The 20,675-nt window shown below is 47.2% G+C and overlaps 1 protein-coding gene across 1 annotated transcript; it reads right to left on the bottom strand.

Moving 5' to 3' along the window:
* Positions 1 to 1,456: 1,456 nt before the first annotated feature.
* On the bottom strand, positions 1,457 to 7,504 carry SRSF3 (serine and arginine rich splicing factor 3). The gene is made up of 6 exons (XM_071449946.1): positions 7,385 to 7,504; positions 6,431 to 6,638; positions 5,453 to 5,587; positions 3,200 to 3,238; positions 2,502 to 2,588; positions 1,457 to 2,258 (listed from the first exon to the last, which is right to left on the bottom strand). The coding sequence occupies exons 2-6, from the start codon at positions 6,634 to 6,636 to the stop codon at positions 2,231 to 2,233; spliced, it is 495 nt and encodes a 164-aa protein (XP_071306047.1). The 5' UTR covers positions 6,637 to 6,638; positions 7,385 to 7,504; the 3' UTR covers positions 1,457 to 2,230.
* Between the last annotated feature and the right edge of the window lie 13,171 nt (positions 7,505 to 20,675).

Genomic DNA, 20,675 nt, shown 5'->3' with positions numbered 1-20,675 from the left:
CTCTCCCTGCAGCCGCTGAACTGAAGGCTCCTTGTTCTGCCAGGTAACCACAGGAAGAACGTCCGTGCCGGCAGAGGCACCGCGAGCTGTGACCCTTCTGCACACCCGACACTGCCAGAGGCACGGAGGGAAAGGGAAGGGAACGGAGCAGGGCCGGGGCAGCCCAGAGCGAACAGAGCGGGGCCGGAGGAGCCGCGCTGACCCCTGCCGGGCACCGGCGGCACTGCAGGCCCGAGCCCGCTCCAGCCGCTGCTCGCACCCTCCGCGGGTGAAACGAGGCCCCGCAAACGCCGGGACTGGCCCGGGCAGTCCCAGCTCATCGCTGAATCCCGTTCCAGGGCTGTGAGGGCCTCTTGCAGCACATGCGGCCAGCCTGTGTTTCTGGGACAGGAGGTGGGAGACACAGTGGCACACAGTCGTTAACTCAACAGAACCTCAGAGGGGTTGGAAGAGACCTTCAAGACCCAGCCCAACAAAGACTAAGTCATTAAAAAAATAAATCAATCCAGACACAGCTCAGCAGCACCAGCACATCCTTGCCTTAGAGCTTCACCACCTCCTTGTCCCTGCCTGGAAACCACCAAGCCAAGGAAACTCCACCACTGTCACAGACATATTTGATGGAAAATCCTTTCCTTAGGGATTTTTCCTCCTGAGAAGCTGAGAGGCCTCAGGAACAAAATGTAACCAATGGTTATCTGCTGCTGTGGAATGCAACAGGTGCATCTGGGATTGGTCTCATGTGGTTGTTTCTAATTAATGCCCAATCACAGTCAGCTGGCTCGGACTCTGTCTGAGCCACAAGCCTTTGTTATGATTCCTTCTTTTTCTATTCTTAGCCAGCCTTCTGATGAAATCCTTTCTTCTATGCTTTTAATGTAGTTTTAATGTAATATATATCATAAAATAATAAATCAGCCTTCTGAAACATGGAGTCAGATCCTCATCTCTTCCCTCATCCTGGGACCCCTTTGAACACGGGCACACACCACCAGTGTTTATCATGAGGGATTTAATCTAAACCACACAACTGAACCAGTGGAGCAGTCTGGGGATTCAGGTGCAAGGGAGCCCTTGGGCAGTGTGGCAGCCCCAGCTGCTCTCCAGCCATGCTGCATTTCTACAGGAAGTGAATCTCAGGTAAGTTTTGGTTTCCAGACTGAGATGGGATGAGTACCTGAACTGCTGCTCCCAACCCACAGCTGGCACACAAAGCTCATGCTGAACCTTTGCATCTCCAGCTGGCTTTCCAAGGAATCACTACAGGGCTCCTTGCCAGGCAAGAAGTCAGGTGGCATTTGCTACTGAGCAGCCCAGCTGGACCTGTAAAACAGGATTAGACTGCCATGGTGGAGTGAGACTGCCCCTCACCACGGGCAGGGGAGCAGGTACAGCTGTGCTACAGCCAGGGGGGTGACTGCCACAGTCAGGGACGAGTTAAATACTGAACAACGAGTTGTAACCAAAACTTTAATCCCAAGGATCTCACAAAAGACATTTTACAAGTGACATGAAAATTCTTGTACAGTAAAGAAATGTTTAATAACTAATGTTTACAATGTACCATTAGACACAACACATCCACTCCAGGTGTCAGTTCTGCTGTGGATTTGGTCTATTCAGAGCTTCTGGAATACGTGGTCAATCAACAATCACCTAATTAAGGACTCTACTCACACCAAGTACAAAATTAACTGACCCTACAGCTACAAAGTTGTATTTCATGGAATAGAAAGCAGCTCAGTCAGAACTGGAGCTGGATGAAGCTGCAGCCCCCAACCCTCACCCTCCCCCTGCCCCACTACTCTCCTTCCCAGACATGGGCTATGGAGCACCTGTGTCCTGCTCTGCTCCTGGCCTGATCCCACAAGGAGCCATCCCTGCACACTTCCTCCAGCTGAGCCCCAGCCACCCCCAGGCCAGCCCAGCCCTGCTCTCCCAGCTACACAACACAGACCATTTGCCATTCCACACACACACACACCTCCCATGTCTAATGGTACATTGGAAAACCATTAATATTACAAATCATAGGATCTGCTCAGAACCATATACAGATTCACATCTTTACATTTGCCACCTGTTACAAGATACAAGGAACAAAGCAAGTTCAACAGCTAAAACATTTTAAAAATGCACCAAGCTTTATGAAGTCTCAAAACAAAATGTTCTGTACATACTCCTGGCCTCGGATCTCATGACTTCCTGTACACAGCTCCTTCCCACAGTCCTATTTCCTCTCATTTGACCTGGAGCGACTGAAGAACAACAGACAGGTAGGGTTAGGATCAGGTGTCAGGAACAGATTTTCCTGTAAGCCCCCCAGCCACAATCAGCAGGTGATATTTAAGCATTTTAAAAATACTGTTCATTTAATAAAACTGAATATTTTGTTGTTTTTAAGCGAAGAATCTCCTATGACACTAGAGGTGATTCTCCAACAAGGCACAAAGTTGTTTTCACATTTACTCAGAACCACAAACACTGAAGGCTCTCCTTACCTGCGAGACCTGGAGAAGGAGCGGGAGGGCTTGTGGTTCCTCTCCCGTGAGAGTGACCTCTCTCTTCTTCTGTCTCTGGAGAGGGACCTGGGACAGACCACAGCACCATCAGAGCAAAGCTTCATCAGGCCCAGGAGGCTCCCTGAGATGAGGAGCTTCCCTTCAGGAGTGAAGGTTTCTAACTGTTCAACCAGGGGAAACCTGTTATCCATGCTGCTTTTTATTAACCTTTTCTTGAGGGAAGAATAATCAGCCTGAGCCAATAATGTGCTGTAAACAGGTATGTAGCACTTTGGAGAAGGTTGGTCTGCTATTTTTTTTTTTTTTCAGAATCCCATTCAAATCACATTCTGATTTATGCCTGGACTCAATTGTCTTTTCCCACCTCAGGGCTCAATGATCCTATGCTCACAGTATCTGTGAGAGTAGCACATTAACACTTAAACTTAGGGGAAAACTGACAGAAGATGCCAGGCAGCTGCAGAAAGGAAATTACTTCTGTTCTCAGTATCCTTCCACTGCTACCCCAGGAATCTCAAACAGCTCGGTAATTCCAAGTAAGCAATATGACAGAAGCCAATCTGTTTCTCCTTTACCAAACTACTGATTGTGCACAGCCCACACATGGAGCTGTTTTGGGCTGTCCTTTTCAGACTCCTGGGCTGGAGCAGTCCATGGGGTAGGGAAGGGATCCGTACCTGCTGCGGCTCCGGGAGAAGCTTCTCCTTCGTGGTGATCTAGAACCAGAAAAGCAAATGTGAGGCACTTTATCCATTCTTTGAGCTTTAATGGGCTGAGGCATTTCCCAACTTGTCAAACTCACTGTTGGGCCCAGGGAACGTGCCAAGAATAACTGGCATCCATCATCCAGTAAAAGGCATGGAAAGATTAGGCAGTAAAACCAAGCTCAGTGTGAACAGCACGTTTCCAACCACGAATTCACTTAACTAAGAACGCGTCAGAGCAGAGTTGTCCAATGCAACACTTTCCATTTCAACTAAATACACTGCCCAGAACACCACACCAAAGTCCCACAGGTGGTTCCAAAAAAAAAAAAAAAATAGCACAGAGCAAATGTTTTGGAACCCATGCAAGCCAAAAAGGTCCATAACAAGACATAAAGAGATATCAAGTGGAAAAAAAAAAAAGTGAAAATGCGCTCAGTGTCAATATTGATAATGCCATTAAGTGCTACATTAGAACTGCATATTTGTGATTGTCATTTTTAATGCCATAGAGTGTGTTTAGACTATTTTCTTATAAAAAATAAAAAATTAAAAAATATAACCTTAGCTCGGCCCAGTTCATCCCAAAAAGTAATTGTTTTAAGTTTTGAAAACTGTTAGTAAAACCATTTAAAGGTGATAGGATTTTTCTGGCAAGGAAAAGCTACATTTGTTAGAGCTTTATTAAAAATTTAGTTTGGCATCTCACATGCAAATATCCTGGTTTTTACATTATTCACAGTGTAAGAGCTTCCATATCACCCTTAAAAGTTTTCTCAAGCAACATATGTACGTTACCACTCAATTATGCACAGCCAGCCTTTGATTGAGAAAAGTAATTACTTATAAGCCGCTTACTCCTTATTTTAACCAGCAGTAAACTGTATAAGCAGGAAAAACTTACAAGTCTTTGGTTTCAACAAGCTAGAAATGGTGAGGTGAGGCTGCCGGACTGACTGCCAAGAAGAATTTGCTGAAAAGGTTTTGCCAGATGTTGCGTTGTATTTAGTTGGTTGGCGAAGGGGGTGTTGTGGATTTTTCCTGCTTTTTTGTTAGCCGAAGGCTGCTGCTGTAGTTGTTGTGAAGACATTTGGTAAATAAACAGCTGAGCTGATTGGCCGGGAATGTGTGGGCGGTCGAGGTGGCTGCTGCCGATTTGGTTAAGGTTGGAGAGAAGGCTGAGAGAAAACAGCATGCTCGGGAACCAAAGGGCGGTGCAACCTGACGACTGGCCATGCCTGGGTCATGTGAAACGACACCAGCCAAGCTGCATGGGGCGCGCTGGTCACATGACGCTGAAAGGGCTAGTTGGCTGGCTAATGCAGACTCAGAGGGTGGTGAGAAGAGACATGATGGTGACTCTGTAACGGGTTCATTTTTATTAATAGATGGACCAAAAAAGCATAAAAAAAATGAAAAACAAGCCATCAGTACAACCATCTATTAGCTAACAAATACTCCTAATGTGTTATTTTTTTTGGTTTTTTTTTTTTTCAACAGCAAAAGGGTAAGCTTGAAACCCTGGCTTGGGAGGACTTCACTCACCTGCCACAGGTAAATTCAGTCCTGTAAAAACCACGGTGCACACTTAAACTGCCAGACAAACTAGTCTGGGTCCAAGAACGTGCCAGTGCCCAAAAATCCTGCTATATGCTAGAGCTGGGTTTGCAAACCTCAGGTGACAGGATTGTCACATGATGCTTTATTTCCACGCTAACACTAAAGTGTCAAGATTCCAGATGTTTAGAGCAACTGTTACTCAATCTATTATTAAACAGCTGCCTGCTTGGGAAGTATTTTAGTTCTGCAAACAAAGTGGAAAAACCCATTGGTATGGAAATGCTATACTGCTGTATGTCATGTTTTGCCAATATGGAGTAAAGGAAAGGAACAGCCTAAGTTGAAGTATGGGGAAGAAAGGCAAAGTGTGACTAGAAGATGAGCAGGTTTTAAGAGGAAGGAGGATAAGCCCAGGACAGAGGGCACTGACTACCAACTGCACAGTCACCTACGGACAAAAGCCAACAACATTCAACACAACTCAAGTTCACCTCGATTTTGTGGGGGGTTGGTTTGGGGTTTTTTTTTTTTTTTTAGCACCTGTCATTTCCAAATCATGATCAGATAGATGAATGCCATCCATCAACATGCCTTTAACAAGCCTGCTCCTAGGATGCTAGGTGGTAACTGTGCCAAGGGCTCTAGGAGTGTGCTGTGCCCAGGTACCTGCGCCGAGGAGGGGGACTCCTCCTGCGATAGTCATCCCGAGGGCGCCGGCCCCACGACGGAGGGGGGCCGCGGTTCCGACTCCGCTTCTCCCCGTTGGAGAGCTCCACCCGCACACGACAGCCACACAGCGTTCTGGGGAGAGAGGGGAACTCTGCTCAGCACTGCCAGGGAGAAGGCAGCGAGGAATAGGACATATGATCCAGAAAGTGGAAGAACAATGCAAAAGGGAAAAATGTTCTGTTGTCAAAGCACAGTGCCCAGAGTCAGCTCCAGCACTTCCCTTCCCTCCAAGTGTCCAGGGCCAGGCTTGGAGCAGCCCAGGCTATCCAGTGGAAGGTGTCCCTGCCCACAGCAGAGGGTGGAACCGCATGGGCTTCCAGCCCAAACCGTTCTGAGATTCCTTGGCAGACAAAAGGATTGGCTGCTTCTCAAAACTGCTGTGCCAGTAAAGCAGGCAGGGAAAGAGCAAAGGAGAGTCTCCACAATCAGTTTTACCTCTTTATAGTAACATCATCTGCAATTTAATTAACACACACAAAGAGATGCAAGTAATTCCTAACTTGGGAGCTCAACTGGGAAATGTAAAATTAAACATTACAATACTATTCACGAAGAAGAGCAGGGATAGATGCGATATTGGGAAGGAATTGTTCAGTGCCCAGAGCAGCTGTGGCTGCACCTGGATCCCTGGAAGTGTCCAAGGGCCAGGCTGGATGGGGCTTGGAGCAGCCTGGGATGGTGGAAGGTGTCCCTGCCATGGGGAGGGTGGGACTGGATGAGCTCTGAGGTTCCTTCCAGCCCAAACCATTCTGAGATTCTATTGCTGCACCATAAGAACACCCTTATAGTACCATACAAAACAGTGCATAAGAAATGCATCAAGACTTTAGTCCTGCAGTTTAAGTTTCACAATTTAAAACTGTATCACTCCTATAACGTCCCATATTTTGACCAGCCAAGCCAAGCACACTTTACCTTCCATCTAGCTCTCTTACTGCATCAGCTGCATCTCGGGGATCTTCAAACTCCACAAAGGCAAACCCAGGAGGATTTCTCGCCACCCATACACTGCGCAGTGGTCCATAGTAGCCAAAAGCTCGCTCTAATTCTGTTTTGTTGCCATTGTTTCCAAGGTTACCCACATAGACCTTGCAGTCCAGCGGACAAGAGTCACGATGCATTGCTAGGACAAGAAAAAAAGAAGTTCACATATATTTAACACAGTTCACGTGCTTGTTCACTTCCACGGGAAGTCACTCTATTGGCTACTTCCCCCTGAAACTTCAGCAGTGATGCGTTGTGATGGAGACACTGTTTGGAAGGGGCGAGCGGGCTGGGAGAAAACTTAAAACCCAACAAGAGAGCTGCTATACCACATTGTGATTAAAATTCACTATTTCGAGGAATTTCATTTACTTTTACTGTTTAGATTTGTTGGGGGAGGTCCCTGCGCTTCTTTTCCTGCTTAGCGCGGGGGGGTCTGCAGAGGGCGCTGCGCGGGGGAGGCTCCATTGTTCCCGGATCGGGATTAGGATCAGGGCGATCCGCGCACGAACGGGGTGGGCAGCGCCATCTCCCGCCGAGCCCCGCGGGCAATGCCCGGGGACTCGCTCCGGAGCTGCTCCTCGGTGCGCCGTGAGGGACCAGCGCTGCCACTGGCGGACGGGCCGCCGCCACACCGCCCCCGCGGCACTCCCCACCCCGCCTGGCCTCACACCCCGCGGGAAACAGGCCGAGAACGGGCTCCTCCCGGCAACCCGCCGCCTCCCCGCCCGGTTCCGCTCAGGGCCGCGGCAGCCGCCGCCCCAAGCCCGGCGTTACAAAATGGCGGCTGCTTTGTTTGCCGCCGCCGCCGCTTCCATCCGCCCTGACGGGCACCAAGACCGCGGCTGCCGCCTCCCCCCCGCCCTCCGGGGTGAAGATCCTCACCGGTGCTTAGAGGGAGGGCGCGCGAAGGGAGCCCGCGCTAAACTCAGCCGACTCGACCCTCAGCGAGACCCCAGCTCCGCTTTTCCTCACTGGACAAAATGGCGGCCAGCAACGACCCCGCCCGCATTTATATAATGCCAGTCCTCTCCCACGTGATGCCAGGCGGCAGCGAATCAGAGGGCGCCGTTGCGCTGATTGACAAGTGGCGTCACGGCGCGCGCGAGCGCGGGCGGGCTCTTGGCGGCAATGGCGGGAGCGCTGAGGGCGCCCCACCCGGGCCCTGGAATCAGGAGCGGTAACAGCCCCAGAACTGCTGTTTTACCGGCTAAGGTGAAAAATAAAGTTTTATTTCTTTGTGTCTCTAGCCCGATGAGGTCCCTCTAGGTAGGGTTTACAATTCTCTCGGACTCATTTCTTCCCCTGAGTTTTAAATAAGTGCGTTGAGCTATTTGCTGTAAGTCGGAGTTTTTGGTAAATTTCATGTCAGGGCTTTGCTTACTGAGGCACAAAGGACGGACGGAACTGATTTTTTTTTTTTTTTTTTTTTTTTTTTTTTACTAGAGAAAACGAGAGGATTTGAACGGAGGAGTTTTAGCCACAGATACGCAGTGCTGTTGATGTGCTTTGCCAAACTCTCTCTCATACACAACATTTGTACGTACAACATGGGTTTTAACCTCTAATAAACAATGAAGTTGTTCCAAAGGGGTTGTCTTTGATAACAAGCTTCCTGATTTCTGTTATTAGGTAATATAAGAAATCTACTCAGTGTTGCTGCTGCAAAAACCTCCCAAAAACCTCCCCTCACAACCAGGCTGGGTTTAATCCAGACTTCAGCTCTTTGCCATGGGCCAGAGATGACAGATTTATCTGGTACAGGTATAATTACTAATACTTTTAATCATGTAATACACAAAAAGGCATTTTGAGTACAAATTAATGCTTGTTGACTCTGCTTTCTAAACAGGAACTGTGCAGAGGATAGGATGTCCAGAAATTTAATTTTTAATTCCAGTAACCCAACTGGACTTAAAAACAACCAGTTGAATTTTCAAAAATCTTCTGTGGAATCCCCCATTATTTTTAAGAGCTTTTTCCCAGTAAAATCCTCAAAGGGTCAAAACTGGCCAAGGGACAGAAATACAACAATGATTTTGAGGTAATGAATGCTCCAAAGTATTTTTATTGTGTATACAGTTATCTGAGAGTTACCTGCCTTTAATTAAGGAAATCTAATCCATTGTAATCTAAATTAGCTGATGGCTAATTTCCTGAGGCAACACAAACAAAGGAAATAATTTGAAGGTTGGAGCTGTTCAGCCATTTCACTTTGTGACTTCTTTGAGAAGTGATCTCCAGCATTCACCTCCCTTCTCCAAGAGGGTTTGCAGCATTTCTAGACCCCCTCACATCACAAAATGTGCATATCAAACATGATTTAAGTTTTGCAATAATGGATATTTAAAAAAGAAACGGAACAAATATTAGATAGCAACTTGGACGACCTTGTAATCTTAACAGAACTTTTGATTTCATACCAAAGTTACACAAGACGTTTGAAGATAATTCCAGGTGACAGACTTGGGAACAAAGGATTTATTCACAAGTCAGCTCACCTGCTGCAAAGCAAACAGAGCACTCAGCACTCACCTAGGACATGTTACCTGCTCTGTTCAAGCACTTCTTCCCTGGGATTAAGCCTGTCACAACATTTTATAAATCACAGCCCACAAAAATCACATCATGCAAACATAATCCGTTTTCAGTTTGGTTTTGGTGTTATTCAGAAACTGAACATGAGCCCTGTGCATGTCACATATGTGGGAGCTTTGTGCTACATCACTTCCCTCCTTCTTCCAAGTTTGTGAGTGTTTGGAAAATCCTGCTATGTCCTGAAAATCCTGCTGCATTGCACTCACTGCTTTTACCACCTGTGTCCAATACCATTGGTTAAATGTTTTATAAACCCCCAGACCAGGATCCAAGACCACAGTAAGGTGTTCTAGTTGTGCAGTAAGGTGTTCTAGTCAAACTGTTGTTGTGGTTTCTGAGATTTCAGTCTCAGGGGAAAATGAGCACATTCTAGACGTTATGATTTCGAAGAAACCTCAGCTTTGTGAGCCAAATTTAAAGGATCACTGAACCACAGAATATTCTGAGTTGGAAGGCACCCACAAAAACCATCACAAATCTACTCCTGGCCCTTCACAGGACACCCCAAAATTCCACCATGTGACTGAGAGCATCGTCCAAATGCTCCTGGAGCTCTGGATTCCTCAGGAGACAGATAATATTTACTGGAGAACACTTCTATCAGCAAGAGGATCTCTGAGAGCTGCTCCTCAAGCAAAACCAGACACCAGCAAAACCAGTTATTTACTAGCACAGTTCTGCCCACAGGAAAGGCTTTTGTGGGAAATGTCAGTGCTCAAACACAACAGGAACTGGTGGAGGGGATGCATCTTCAGTCAGAAACCGGCTGCACACGGGCACATCTGAGTCTGCTGTCATGAGGTTCCTGTGGATTCACCCCATTTTCACATCCTGCCCATCAGCCAGCCCTGGTGAAAGCTTTTTTCTGAAGAAACAGACTTACACAAGCCTGATCTTCTAGATATATTTCAATGCATGAGCTTATTCCCACACACTCTTCTGTTTAAAGGGTACAAGTCCCTTATTTCCTCACTTTTCAAACATGTATTTTTACACAGTGAAAGCTTTTATCTCTACCTCAGGCTTCATGTAAAGAGAGAAGGAAGCAACAGATTGTAATTTATAATCATAGACCTAAAGTAAGGCACAGAACCAAGCACAGCATGTCCCCAAGACTCAGCACCTGGGGATTAATAATTAGTGTGACATTTCTTTACTTGGATGACATTTAATTGCTCATCCTTCATCCTCACCTTTCCAGGTGTGAGGCTTCTGCCACTGTTGGGGTCTCATGTCTAAGCCATTGACACCACAGTGACATTCTCTTGCAGGGGCAGGTCCCAGAGAGTTCCTTTCCATTGAGACAGGGCTCATGGCACTGGGACACATCCCTTTTTTTTGTTTTGTTTTGTTTTTACTCAGGTGAGATCTTCAGGAGACTTCTGCAACACTGTGGAACCTCTGTGGGATAAGCTCAGAGAGCCCAGTGGGTGTTACAGAAGCTGAAAAAGGGACCTGAGGCTTTGTCTCAGCTTCACCTGAATTTGTTTTGCATACATAAAATATTCCATCCGGAGACAATTTTGGGCAGAAAAGAGAACCAGCCCCAGGCTTGGCTTCAGGGTAGGTTTTGGAGGACAAAACATTCACCCTTGCTACCGTGTTCAGGCAGAGCTGTGAGTCCCAGGAGCTTCTGTAGATCTGGCTTGGAAACAGAAAATGGAAAATGAAAACAGTGAGCCTGAGTCACTGCTGTTCAACTCTAATTTTAATTCCCTTGAAGATGGGAGTTTTCTCTGGAATGACGCAGTGCACAGGGGCCACGATTTCAAACTGCTCCTGGAACAGTTTGCCCCTTCCCAAATGAGACTGCTGGCACTTCTCCAGGTGGCACAGGACTGTTCCCAGAGACAAGGAGGTGACACAGAAGAGCGAAAAGCACCCAGAAAGGAGGGGAAACCTGGAGCTGAACTTCACCTCTTGAAATGGTGATGGAAGCCATGGGTCTGCTGGCTCCTTCCCCAGGGACAGAGAGCTGGTGATGCCTCTGGAGCACCGAGTGCAGGTGTGATGGTGCCAAAATCTCCGTGGTTTGCTGTGAGGTGTCGTTTCCTGCTGTCTCTGAGTGGGGGAGGCCAGGGAGGGCAAACAGCCCTTTGGCAGCTGCTGCTTCTCCTCCAGCAGCTCTGTTTGCCCTGAGTGTGGTCAGAGCGTTTCCTCTGGGCAGGGCGGTGCCCGGCTTTCACTCACGGCACAGCAGCTCACAGGATTTCGGGTCTGTTGGGCTAAGAGCAGTAAGGGAAAAAAAACACAACCCAAAAATAATGGTAATTAAAAAAGAGTCGATGTTTTCGTCAGGGAAGCAGGAAGACTTCTGGAGCCCACGCTCCTGTTATTGGTAAGTAACAGAGAACAGCATATGGAAAAAATTCCTCAGATCTCTCAGCCCTCTCCCTACAGATAGAGGATCCCTTTGATGCAGCACAGTCTTTGTTTAATTAAGTTTTCAAATCCCAGGCCAGAGGATCCCCCTTACCCTAACGAGGCTATTTGCACATTTGCTTTGCTTTCTGTTCCCTCCCCCAGCTCCTTCTTCCCCCTCAGCTGGGCCTCCAGGCTTTCTCTTCCCTTTTTCTTTCATGCCCTGCAGCAGGCCATATTCCCTTCCTCCCCCACCTGGCTCCCTGGGGAAAGGGCTGGAAAGCAAAACAAAAGAATCACTCCCTGGGAAACTATAATTGGCACAACCCTCCTGCTCCAAAACTCCCACTGAAGGTGAGGGAACAGCAAAAGGCGCTCCCAGGCAGGGAGCAGGGAAAGCTGGAGGGAGGGAGAGAAGGCTTTGAAGCCAAGGCTGGAACCTTTGATGGCTCCAAGAATGCTGTGGAGGATGTCCTGAGGGGGGACAAAGCTCGGGGCAGCCCGAATCCCTCCAGCAGAACGGGTTCCTGCTCCTCTCTGCACCGCTCAGGCCTCTCACAGGGGTCAACTTATCCCAGCTAAAAATATCACCAGGGAGTGCTGGTGGTACAATTTCCCCCTGTGACATTAGCACTGACCCCATTACAGCTGGGAACATTTCCTCCTGGGCGAGTGCCTGGAGTGTGCAATGGACACATTTTATGTTTTCTTTAGAAATGTTGGATCTCTCATGGACATAGGGTAATCCTGGCGCAGTCAGACCTCAGGGAGATGTCACAAAGTGATGACTGTGGTTATTCTGACTTCTCCAGAATCCTTGGTGGAAGGAAATGGCTGGTGGAAGGGCAAAGCCATGGCAGTGTGAGATGTTACAAGGTGATGACTGTGGTTATTCTGACTTCTCCAGAGTCCTTGGTGGAAGGGCAAAGCCATGGCAGTGTGAGATGTCACAAGGTGATGACCGTGGTTATTCTGACTTCTCCAGAATCCTTGGTGGAAGGGCAGAGCCATGGCAGTGTGAGATGTCACAGAGTGATGACCATGGTTATTCTGACTTCTCCAGAGTCCTTGGTGGAACGGCAGAGCCATGGCAGTGTGAGATGTCACAAGGTGATGACCGTGCTTATTCTGACTTCTCCAGAGTCCTTGGTGGAAGGGCAGAGCCATGGCAGTGTGAGATGTTACAAGGTGATGACCGTGCTTATTCTGACTTCTCCAGAGTCCTTGGTGGAAGGGCAAAGCCATGGCAGTGTGAGATGTTACAAGGTGATGACCGTGGTTATTCTGACTTCTCCAGAGTCCTTGGTGGAAGGGCAAAGCCATGGCAGTGTGAGATGTTACAAGGTGATGACCGTGGTTATTCTGACTTCTCCAGAGTCCTTGGTGGAAGGGCAAAGCCATGGCAGTGTGCTGTGACCACCAGAACACTCTCCAAGTGCCCCTGTCATGATCCACGTCACCATCTCTGCTTGTGGTCACTCAATTGATGTTTTTCTGGTGGAGATGCCAAAACTGCATCCAATGAAAACCCATTGTACACTGGAGACTTGAAAAGTTCACGGATGAATTGTCCCAGATGTTTCTCACAGGACTTTGGCCAACGTTCATTAATCCTTGAAGATGTAACCAAGGGATCCATCCATGGTGGATAATTTGGTGTAACAGCATAAGTGCTAACAAATGTCAGCCTTAATTGGTGACACACTCTAATGGGTGCCACTCTCCTTAATGATCAGGACTCAGGTAATGAAATCAGGAATGTTTATTGGCTGTCTCAGACAAGCTGCCTTGAGGAACACAATGAAAAGCAATTTGGTGTCCATGGAAGCTGGAGAACAGAGGCTGTGAAGCCCTGCAAGGGGTCTGTCTGTGCAGGACAACGTGTCTGCATCCACCTGAGCCTGGCTTTGTCAGGAACACAGCCCTGTGCCTATGGGAAAGGAATCAGAAAACACTGAGCAAATGATCTTTGCAATCCTCCCAGGGAATTGCTCCTCAGAGGTGACAAATACATTCACTGTCTTTCACTTTGAGAAGCAGGAACTGGTCCTCTTAAGTGGTTCCAGCCTAATGATCCAGCCACATCCTGAGTATCCAAATTCTATTGAAATTAACTGCTTAGAGGTCATACAGTGAATACAAAACCTTGTGTGTTGTCAGCTTTCAGGGTTTCAAGACATATCAGAATTTGGCTTTTTGCCTGTACTACCACTTGCGCTTTTATTGTTTAGTGAGTTTCTCCCATTTTCCAAAATGTCAATTTTTTTTTTTTTTTTTTTTTTTTTTTTTTTTACTGTACAATCAACAGATTTAAATTAAATTTCTACTGAACATTAAAATCCAGTGGGATCTCATTCTGGTTGCCCAGAGCAGCTGTGACTGCCCCATCTCTGGAAGTGTCCAAGGCCAGGTTGGATGGGGTTTGGAGCACCCTGGGCTGGTGGAAGGTGTCCCTGCCATGGCAGGGGGTGGATGGTGGGCTTTAAGGTCCTTTCCAGTCTAACCATTCTGGGATTTTATTATTTACCAGCTCCTGAGATTTTCTGTGAGTAACTTGAACTTGCTTGAACGCATCCAGAGGAGGGAAACAAGGCTGGTGAAGGGCTTGGAACACAAGCCCTGTGAAGAATGGCTGAGGGAGATGGGGTTGTTTAGCCTGGAGAAAAGAAGATTCAGAGGTGACCTTATCACTCTCTACAGCTCCCTGAAAGGTGGTTGTAGTCAGATAGGGGGTCAGTCTCTGCTACCAGACAACCATGAACAGAACAAGAGCACACAGCCTTGAGCTGTGCCAGGGGAAGTTTAGGCTGGACATCAGAAAAAAGTCTTAACTGAAAGAGTGATTGGGCACTGGAATCAGCTGCCCAGGGAGATGGTGGAGACACTGTCCTGGGTGTGATTACAGAAATCCTGGATGTGGCACTCAGTGCTGTGGTTTAGTTGATGAGGAGGTGTCAGGTCATAATTTGGACTTTTAACCCTTAAAGCTCTTTTCCCACCTGGTTCATTCTGTGATTCTGTAACTGGGCTTTGCTGACTGTACATTGCAGGCATCACCAGTGCTGTTAATTTAGATTCCTCTTACCCAACACAGGGTCCACACCTGAGCCATAAGGACAGAAAAGGAGCAAAATTAATTTCCACACCAGCGACACTTTTTCTGATCAACCCTGGAACAGTTGGTATCCCCTGTCCATCATCTTGGGGCACAGCAAAGCTGTGCTAGAATCAAAAGCTCTCACAAAACAGGAGGGGAAGAAACTGCCTGCAAAGCTGTGATCTTGTCTTTAGTCAGAGCTGAATATTTTAAAATCCAAGGTTTATTACTGCTGGAGCTGTCTCATTTCCCTGGCACAAGGCCTTAGTCACAGAGTGCTGTGCAGCCCATTCCCATTGTTGCTGAGCTCTCTGGGCTGCTATAAAAGGTGCTCAAGGGCACTCAGTGTCACTGCACTGGAGCATCACCACAGGGCTGGCAGGAGATTCTGCAGGCCAGGACTTCCCTGGGATCCAAACACCACCAGTAAGTGGATCATGTTCCTTTTGTAACTGGGAAATGCTTTTAATGAATGTAGAGTTTAGTGCTGATCAAAGTGTCATTTCTCTATCGTGTCTGAGCAGTTCTGCATTAGCATAACTTCAAATATCCCTCAGCATTTAATAGACACATCTTTATGTATATTTATGTGCATGTATCTGCATTTAATACACATGTTTTTCATCAGAGCTAATACCCACTTGTTATTTCACATCTAGTTTGATTTCAACATATTGCCCAAGAAAATTACTCACAAATTATTAGGGCAGGCTTATTAAGAACAAACTTGTTACAGGCAAATACAGAACTGATGAGCATTTATGTTCTATTAATGTATAATTTGCTTTATTATCCAGTCACTGACAATATTCAATTTAGTATAAAGACAAGTCTTTTGAGAAGATGCTGAGTTTTTTATAATCCCAAATTTCTTCTGCACAGAAAGAATTGTTCCTACAAAAACTTGTACAGGAACTTGTCTTTACTACTCTTACATAACAATATAAATGCTAGAACTTTTGTTTTGTTGTCCCTCCAGGTTTTGATGTAACAATTAATACAGGAATAAAGGCTGGAGCCAATCCCAAAGCAGAGTACAGTCATCAATACCCAAAATACAGAAATTTTTGGGCTAGACCTGGCCAAAAAGGTGTGATGGGGTTGAAGGGATATGTAGGTACGGGTGTACCAATGCCATGAGCAGATATAGAGCTGGATGAAATGATAACACAGATTAAAATAATAATTTTTAATTGCACAATTACATCTTCTAGTTGTTCCTTCCCTAAGCCAGAAATCCACTTCTTCGCAGAAAAGAAATCCAGCATCAGTCTAACATAATCCTGGATATTTGGGTGTCAGCACTTGTCTTGCTCATGGAAAGGGTTGTGTTATTGAAGGCCCAAACCACAGGGCTGTGAACATGTTTTAACTTGATATTCCTGCTCCACCTTAAATACCTTCATGATTTTCATGATTTTCAGCAATTGTGATCTTTGTGTCAAATTGCTGTGAAGGTTTTTGATCAGGAGGGTTTCTTCCAAGTCCTAAAATAATTTTCTGTGCTTGCAAATGCACAAGACAAAATGTTATATTGAGAGGCAACAGTGGGAAAGGAGATTTAAAGCAATGAAATGCAGACATATTCTGTGAATCCTGTCCATCCTTTCCTGTGTATGTTACAAACCCGTGGGTCTGGGATGGTGTGGGAGGCCCTGGGGTGTTTCACCACAGCACAGTGCTCCACTCTCAGCCCTGCTTAAAGGCTGAAATTCATTTTGTCAGGTGAAAGCAAGAACAGAGGAAAAGATTTCTGGTCACACCATCAGCTTCTGGTCCTGTGGAGCTGATTTAAAGAAGAGAGAAAATGTTCCTGCCCCAGAGATCTCTGCAGACAGTTACATTTTTGGCAATTCTTTTTTTTGCCTGTTCTGCAATGGGCCAAGACCTTGAAAAGTAAGCAATATTACCTTTTTTCTTCATTAATATCATTAGAAAACTGTTCACTTTTGATTTCATGGGCTGTGTTCTGCACTGCTCTTAGATACTCCAGGCATGGCAGAAGAAAAATTTGATGTATTTGATACAGCACCATTTTACCTCACCCTCTCTGCAGTATAAAATTAGACCAATTGCATTTTTAGCTGTGTAACATGGACCACATTTCAGCTGTCACTTTTAAACACAGTGTGGCAAATCACATAAGGATGTTCAGCAGAAGCCATGGAGATGGCACATGCTGAAATTCCATATTTAGGTTCCCATTCAGATCCAAATCTGCAGTAGGAACCTATAGCTGCAGGGAGATCTTATCTAAGCAGCCTGGAATGCTGAAATATTTGCATCTGAGATTTAGCCTGCCCTCCTCAGTCAACAGTTGACTCAAAAACTTTGGTGTATCTGTAGAAAATTTGGTTTTATTTCATGGATATCAGTGATTTCAGGTAAATTACTCCTGAGTTACAACTCTGGAAGGAAAGAATCAAACCCAAGAGTTCTGTAACACTGGGGTGATGGAAAGGAACCTTATTCTGCAATTGAAACCTCTGAAAAGAATCTAAATTTGGGAAAGACCAAATTGTCAGTCTCCCCAGTTTACCTTTCCTAAGAAAGAGGAGATTCAAGGCACACCTTTGGGAAGAGCACAGCATTTCAGCTTTGCTGGAATCTGAAATGCAGGGAACTCTCAGAACTTTGGGCCTGCAAGCCAAAGCTTAGAATTAAACACGGGATTTGATCTGAGACTTTAGAAAAGGCTTCCAAACTTAGGTGCTAGAAGCAAGAATGTGGATTTATAGTTTAAAGCAGAGACAGACTAAAGTAAGTAGAAAAAAGTTTAGAGTTTTAGAGTACAGTATTCTTTGTGTGTCATGACATGATTGGCTAAGAAAGCTTACACTGTAGCATGAGTCCTTAAGATGAAATATTTAAAGATTAAGTAAAAAACATAAATATCCTTGTTGATAGTGTTTTATTAGTTAATAAATCTTTTTAAAGGCTTATAACTAGAGTTCTTGAGACCTTCTGAGCCATGCAGTGAAGATGTGAGCCAAACTCATCCTTCCTGCCTATGTAGAAGATGAAAAAAAAATAAAACCACACAATCTAAAACAACTCAAAAATCCCATCTCTAAATTAATTCAAAATTCCTTCCAAACCCCACAAGCCTCCCATCTGCAGGGATCTTTAGGCTTCCCGACAGGCTGCTGGAGCTGAGGCACCTCCAGCGCTCCTCCCTCGCTCAGATCCATGGATGCACATCAGCATCTCCCGTCCCTGACCCCGCGTTCCTTCCCCCGCAGCCGGAGGGCACTGACCGAGCACCAGCTCCTGCACGACAAGGGGAGGGCGGTGCAAGGGCTGAAGCGGCTGCTGTGGCTGCAGCACGCCCTGGGCGCCGTGCACACGGCCAGCAGCAGGGACACCGCGCTCCCCAGCGCCAGCTGCGACTCGCCGGAGAGCCACGATCCCTCCGATCCCAACAGCAGCCGTGGAGAGGAGGCGTCCAGCCCGCTGAGGATGCCAGCTTCCAGCCAGCTGCTGGAACAGATGGAAGCTCAGGGCCTCCTCCCACTAAAGCAGCTGGATGGGAGGATCCCGGAGGGTAACTGGAACCCACAGCACCTTTTCAAGTCCCTCTGATGCTCCCAGCAGTGTCAGCCCAGCCTCTGTCCCTGGCTTTACACGCGCACCGCTGGAGGGAACGGCTCCAGAACAAAGGGGAACAGCAAAATGAAAACCCTTAAGGGCACTCACTCCTCCAGGTGTTCACAGAGACCCTTCCACAGAGGGTCAGGGTTAGGGTCGGGGGCCTCTCCCATCTGGGCAATGTGACTGAGAGAGAACTCCAACAGCTCCCTTCTCTTCCCCTGCCAGGGCCCTCCATCCATCCAATCCATCCATCCAATCCATCCCATTCATCCCACCCACCCCACCCATTCCATCCCATCCCATCCCATCCCATCCCATCCCATCCCATCCCATCCCATCCCATCCCACCCACCCCACCCATTCCATCCCATCCCATCCCATCCCATCCCATCCCATCCCATCCCATCCCATCCCATCCCATCCCATTCCATCCATCCCATCCCATCCCACCCCACCCATTCCATCCATCCCACCCCACCCATTCCATCCATCCCATCCCACCCCATCCCATCCCATCCCATTCATCCCACCCACCCCACCCATTCCATCCATCCCATCCCTCCCATCCCATCCCATCCCATCCCATCCCATCCCATCCCATCCCATCCCATCCCATCCCACCCCACCCCACCCCACCCCACCCCACCCATTCCATCCATCCCATCCCATCATCTCTTTGGGATGTCCTAGGGATGCTGCAGCCAGCTGGAGCTCCTGGAGCTCACACCAGTGGAGGTTTGGATCATTAATCTGCACATTCACAGCCCAGTGTTTTGACCAAGAACGTTAACTCTGAATACAGGCTCTCTTCCATTCACACCTGCCTGCAGTAGTGTCACACTCTGCTCCAGTAATCACTTTTCTTATAGTTACAAAGGATTTTTCCTGCTCCTTCAGCATGCAGACTGTTTTAGGCATCTCAGACCCTGAGGTTTTCCTTCATTTTTTCAGGTAGAAGTTGGCAGTGATCCCCATTCAGCCAAAGCCCCAGACACCCACCTTGTTCTGCTGGTGGAGGAGATGAGAATGAGCTCTCAGGGTTCCTCTTTGAGCCTTTTGTTCCACACTTCCTTTTCTTTCCTCAAGTGAAATCCTCTCCAAGAGCTCCCACAGCAGCAGGAAAACAGATTCATGAGGCCACTTGTGTTTCCTGAGAGGTACCACTGGATTTTGCTGTTCACCTTTGATAACAAACAGATCATCTTTGTCTAAGCAAAGCAAGGTCCATCAGATCATCTTTGTCTAAGCACAGTCAGTCTTTCAGAAGTTAAATCTGTCATGTGTGTAACAAATATATCAGCTTTTCCATTGTGTAGGGACACTGTTTTAAATCCTGAAAAATTTCCTCTGTTGCTGTAGACTTCAACTGTGCTGAATGCAGTTCTCAGTGATTAAAATGTCAATAATAAAAACCCTTTTCACCCTCTTAATTGCACCTGGTTTTTATTTTATTTTATTTTTTCTTTGGTAGAAATGGAAATAAAATGAAGCACAACAACATTTTCCCAATGTCTCCACATATCTGGGATGAATATTTGTTATGTCATTCCTCACAGCTCCCTATTAGGTTCCCAAGGCCAGTCAAACCATTCCTGAAGCTGATGGTTTCAGATCTTTCAGATGAGCTGGGAGGGTTAGGGATGAAAATGGGTTGTGCCCCCCAAGCTGTACAATGAGTTTGCTGAGCTGGGATGTGGGAGCTCTTCCTCATCAGAGTCAGAGCATGGAGCCCTGGGGACCTGACAGCTCAAAGCTCCTGTCCTGCCCAGCACACTGTGGATCAGCCTCTCCATCCTTGTAGATGCAGTTTCCTCAGGGACTGAGGGGTTGTTTCCTTGATCCCTGAGAGGCAGAGGTGGCTTGGTGACTTGGTGGCCTCTGTCCCTGGCACACCTTGCTCCTGTGGCCATTGGGTGATGCGTATCACCCCTATGGGGATGGGAAAAACCAACCTCCCCTCCAGGGTGAGCCCAGGCTATGTGCTGGGAGGCTGCAGGCCACAGCACCGTGTGGGAAGGAGGGAAGTTGGAAAGGCAGCCAGGACAGGGCTTCCCAGGCTGGGAGGAGCACCCAGGAGCATCCTCAAGGCACGGCACTGTAGGTACACAGCTTTTGGTAACTGGGAGAGGGGCTGCAGCCTCATTCCCAACAGGCTACAGCTGTGCAGGCCAGGTGAGCAGCACTGAAGGTAATGAGCCAGGGAGTGTCCAGGTGTACTGACAACCACAAAGGGAAGGAATCTATGGGGCAGACAGGATTTATGGGGCAGCTACAGCTGTGTGGGTCAGGTGAACAGCACTGAAGGTGATGAGTCATGGAGTGCCCAGGTGTACTGACCAACCACACAAGGGAAGGAATTTATGGGGCAGACAGGATCTATGGGGCACAGAGCATCCATAGGGCAGGATCTGTGGGGCAGAAGGAATCCATGGGGCACAGGGGATCATCTATAGGGTAGGATCTATGGGGCAGAAGGAATCTGTGAGGTGGAATTTCAGGATTTATGGGGCAGAAGGAATCTGTGAGGCA

This window comes from Agelaius tricolor, unplaced genomic scaffold (assembly GCF_023055355.1).
Source record: "Agelaius tricolor isolate 1412-34295 unplaced genomic scaffold, bAgeTri1.0.p SCAF_30, whole genome shotgun sequence".
NCBI lineage: Eukaryota > Metazoa > Chordata > Aves > Passeriformes > Icteridae > Agelaius > Agelaius tricolor.
The sequence above is the reverse complement of the archived record's forward strand: the minus strand, read 5'-3'. Positions and strand labels throughout refer to the sequence as shown.

What these genes read in the sequence shown, in the direction of transcription:
- SRSF3 (XM_071449946.1), bottom strand. Translation starts at nt 6,636, where the DNA reads ATGCATCGTGACTCTTGTCCGCTGGACTGCAAGGTCTATGTGGGTAAC. An exon ending in AGTCCCCCTCCTCGGCGCAG is followed by an intron (nt 3,239 to 5,452) that starts GTACCTGGGCAC and finishes TTCTGGTTCTAG; the next exon opens with ATCACCACGAAGGAGAAGCT. An exon ending in TTCTCCCGGAGCCGCAGCAG is followed by an intron (nt 2,589 to 3,199) that starts GTACGGATCCCT and finishes GGTCTGTCCCAG; the next exon opens with GTCCCTCTCCAGAGACAGAA.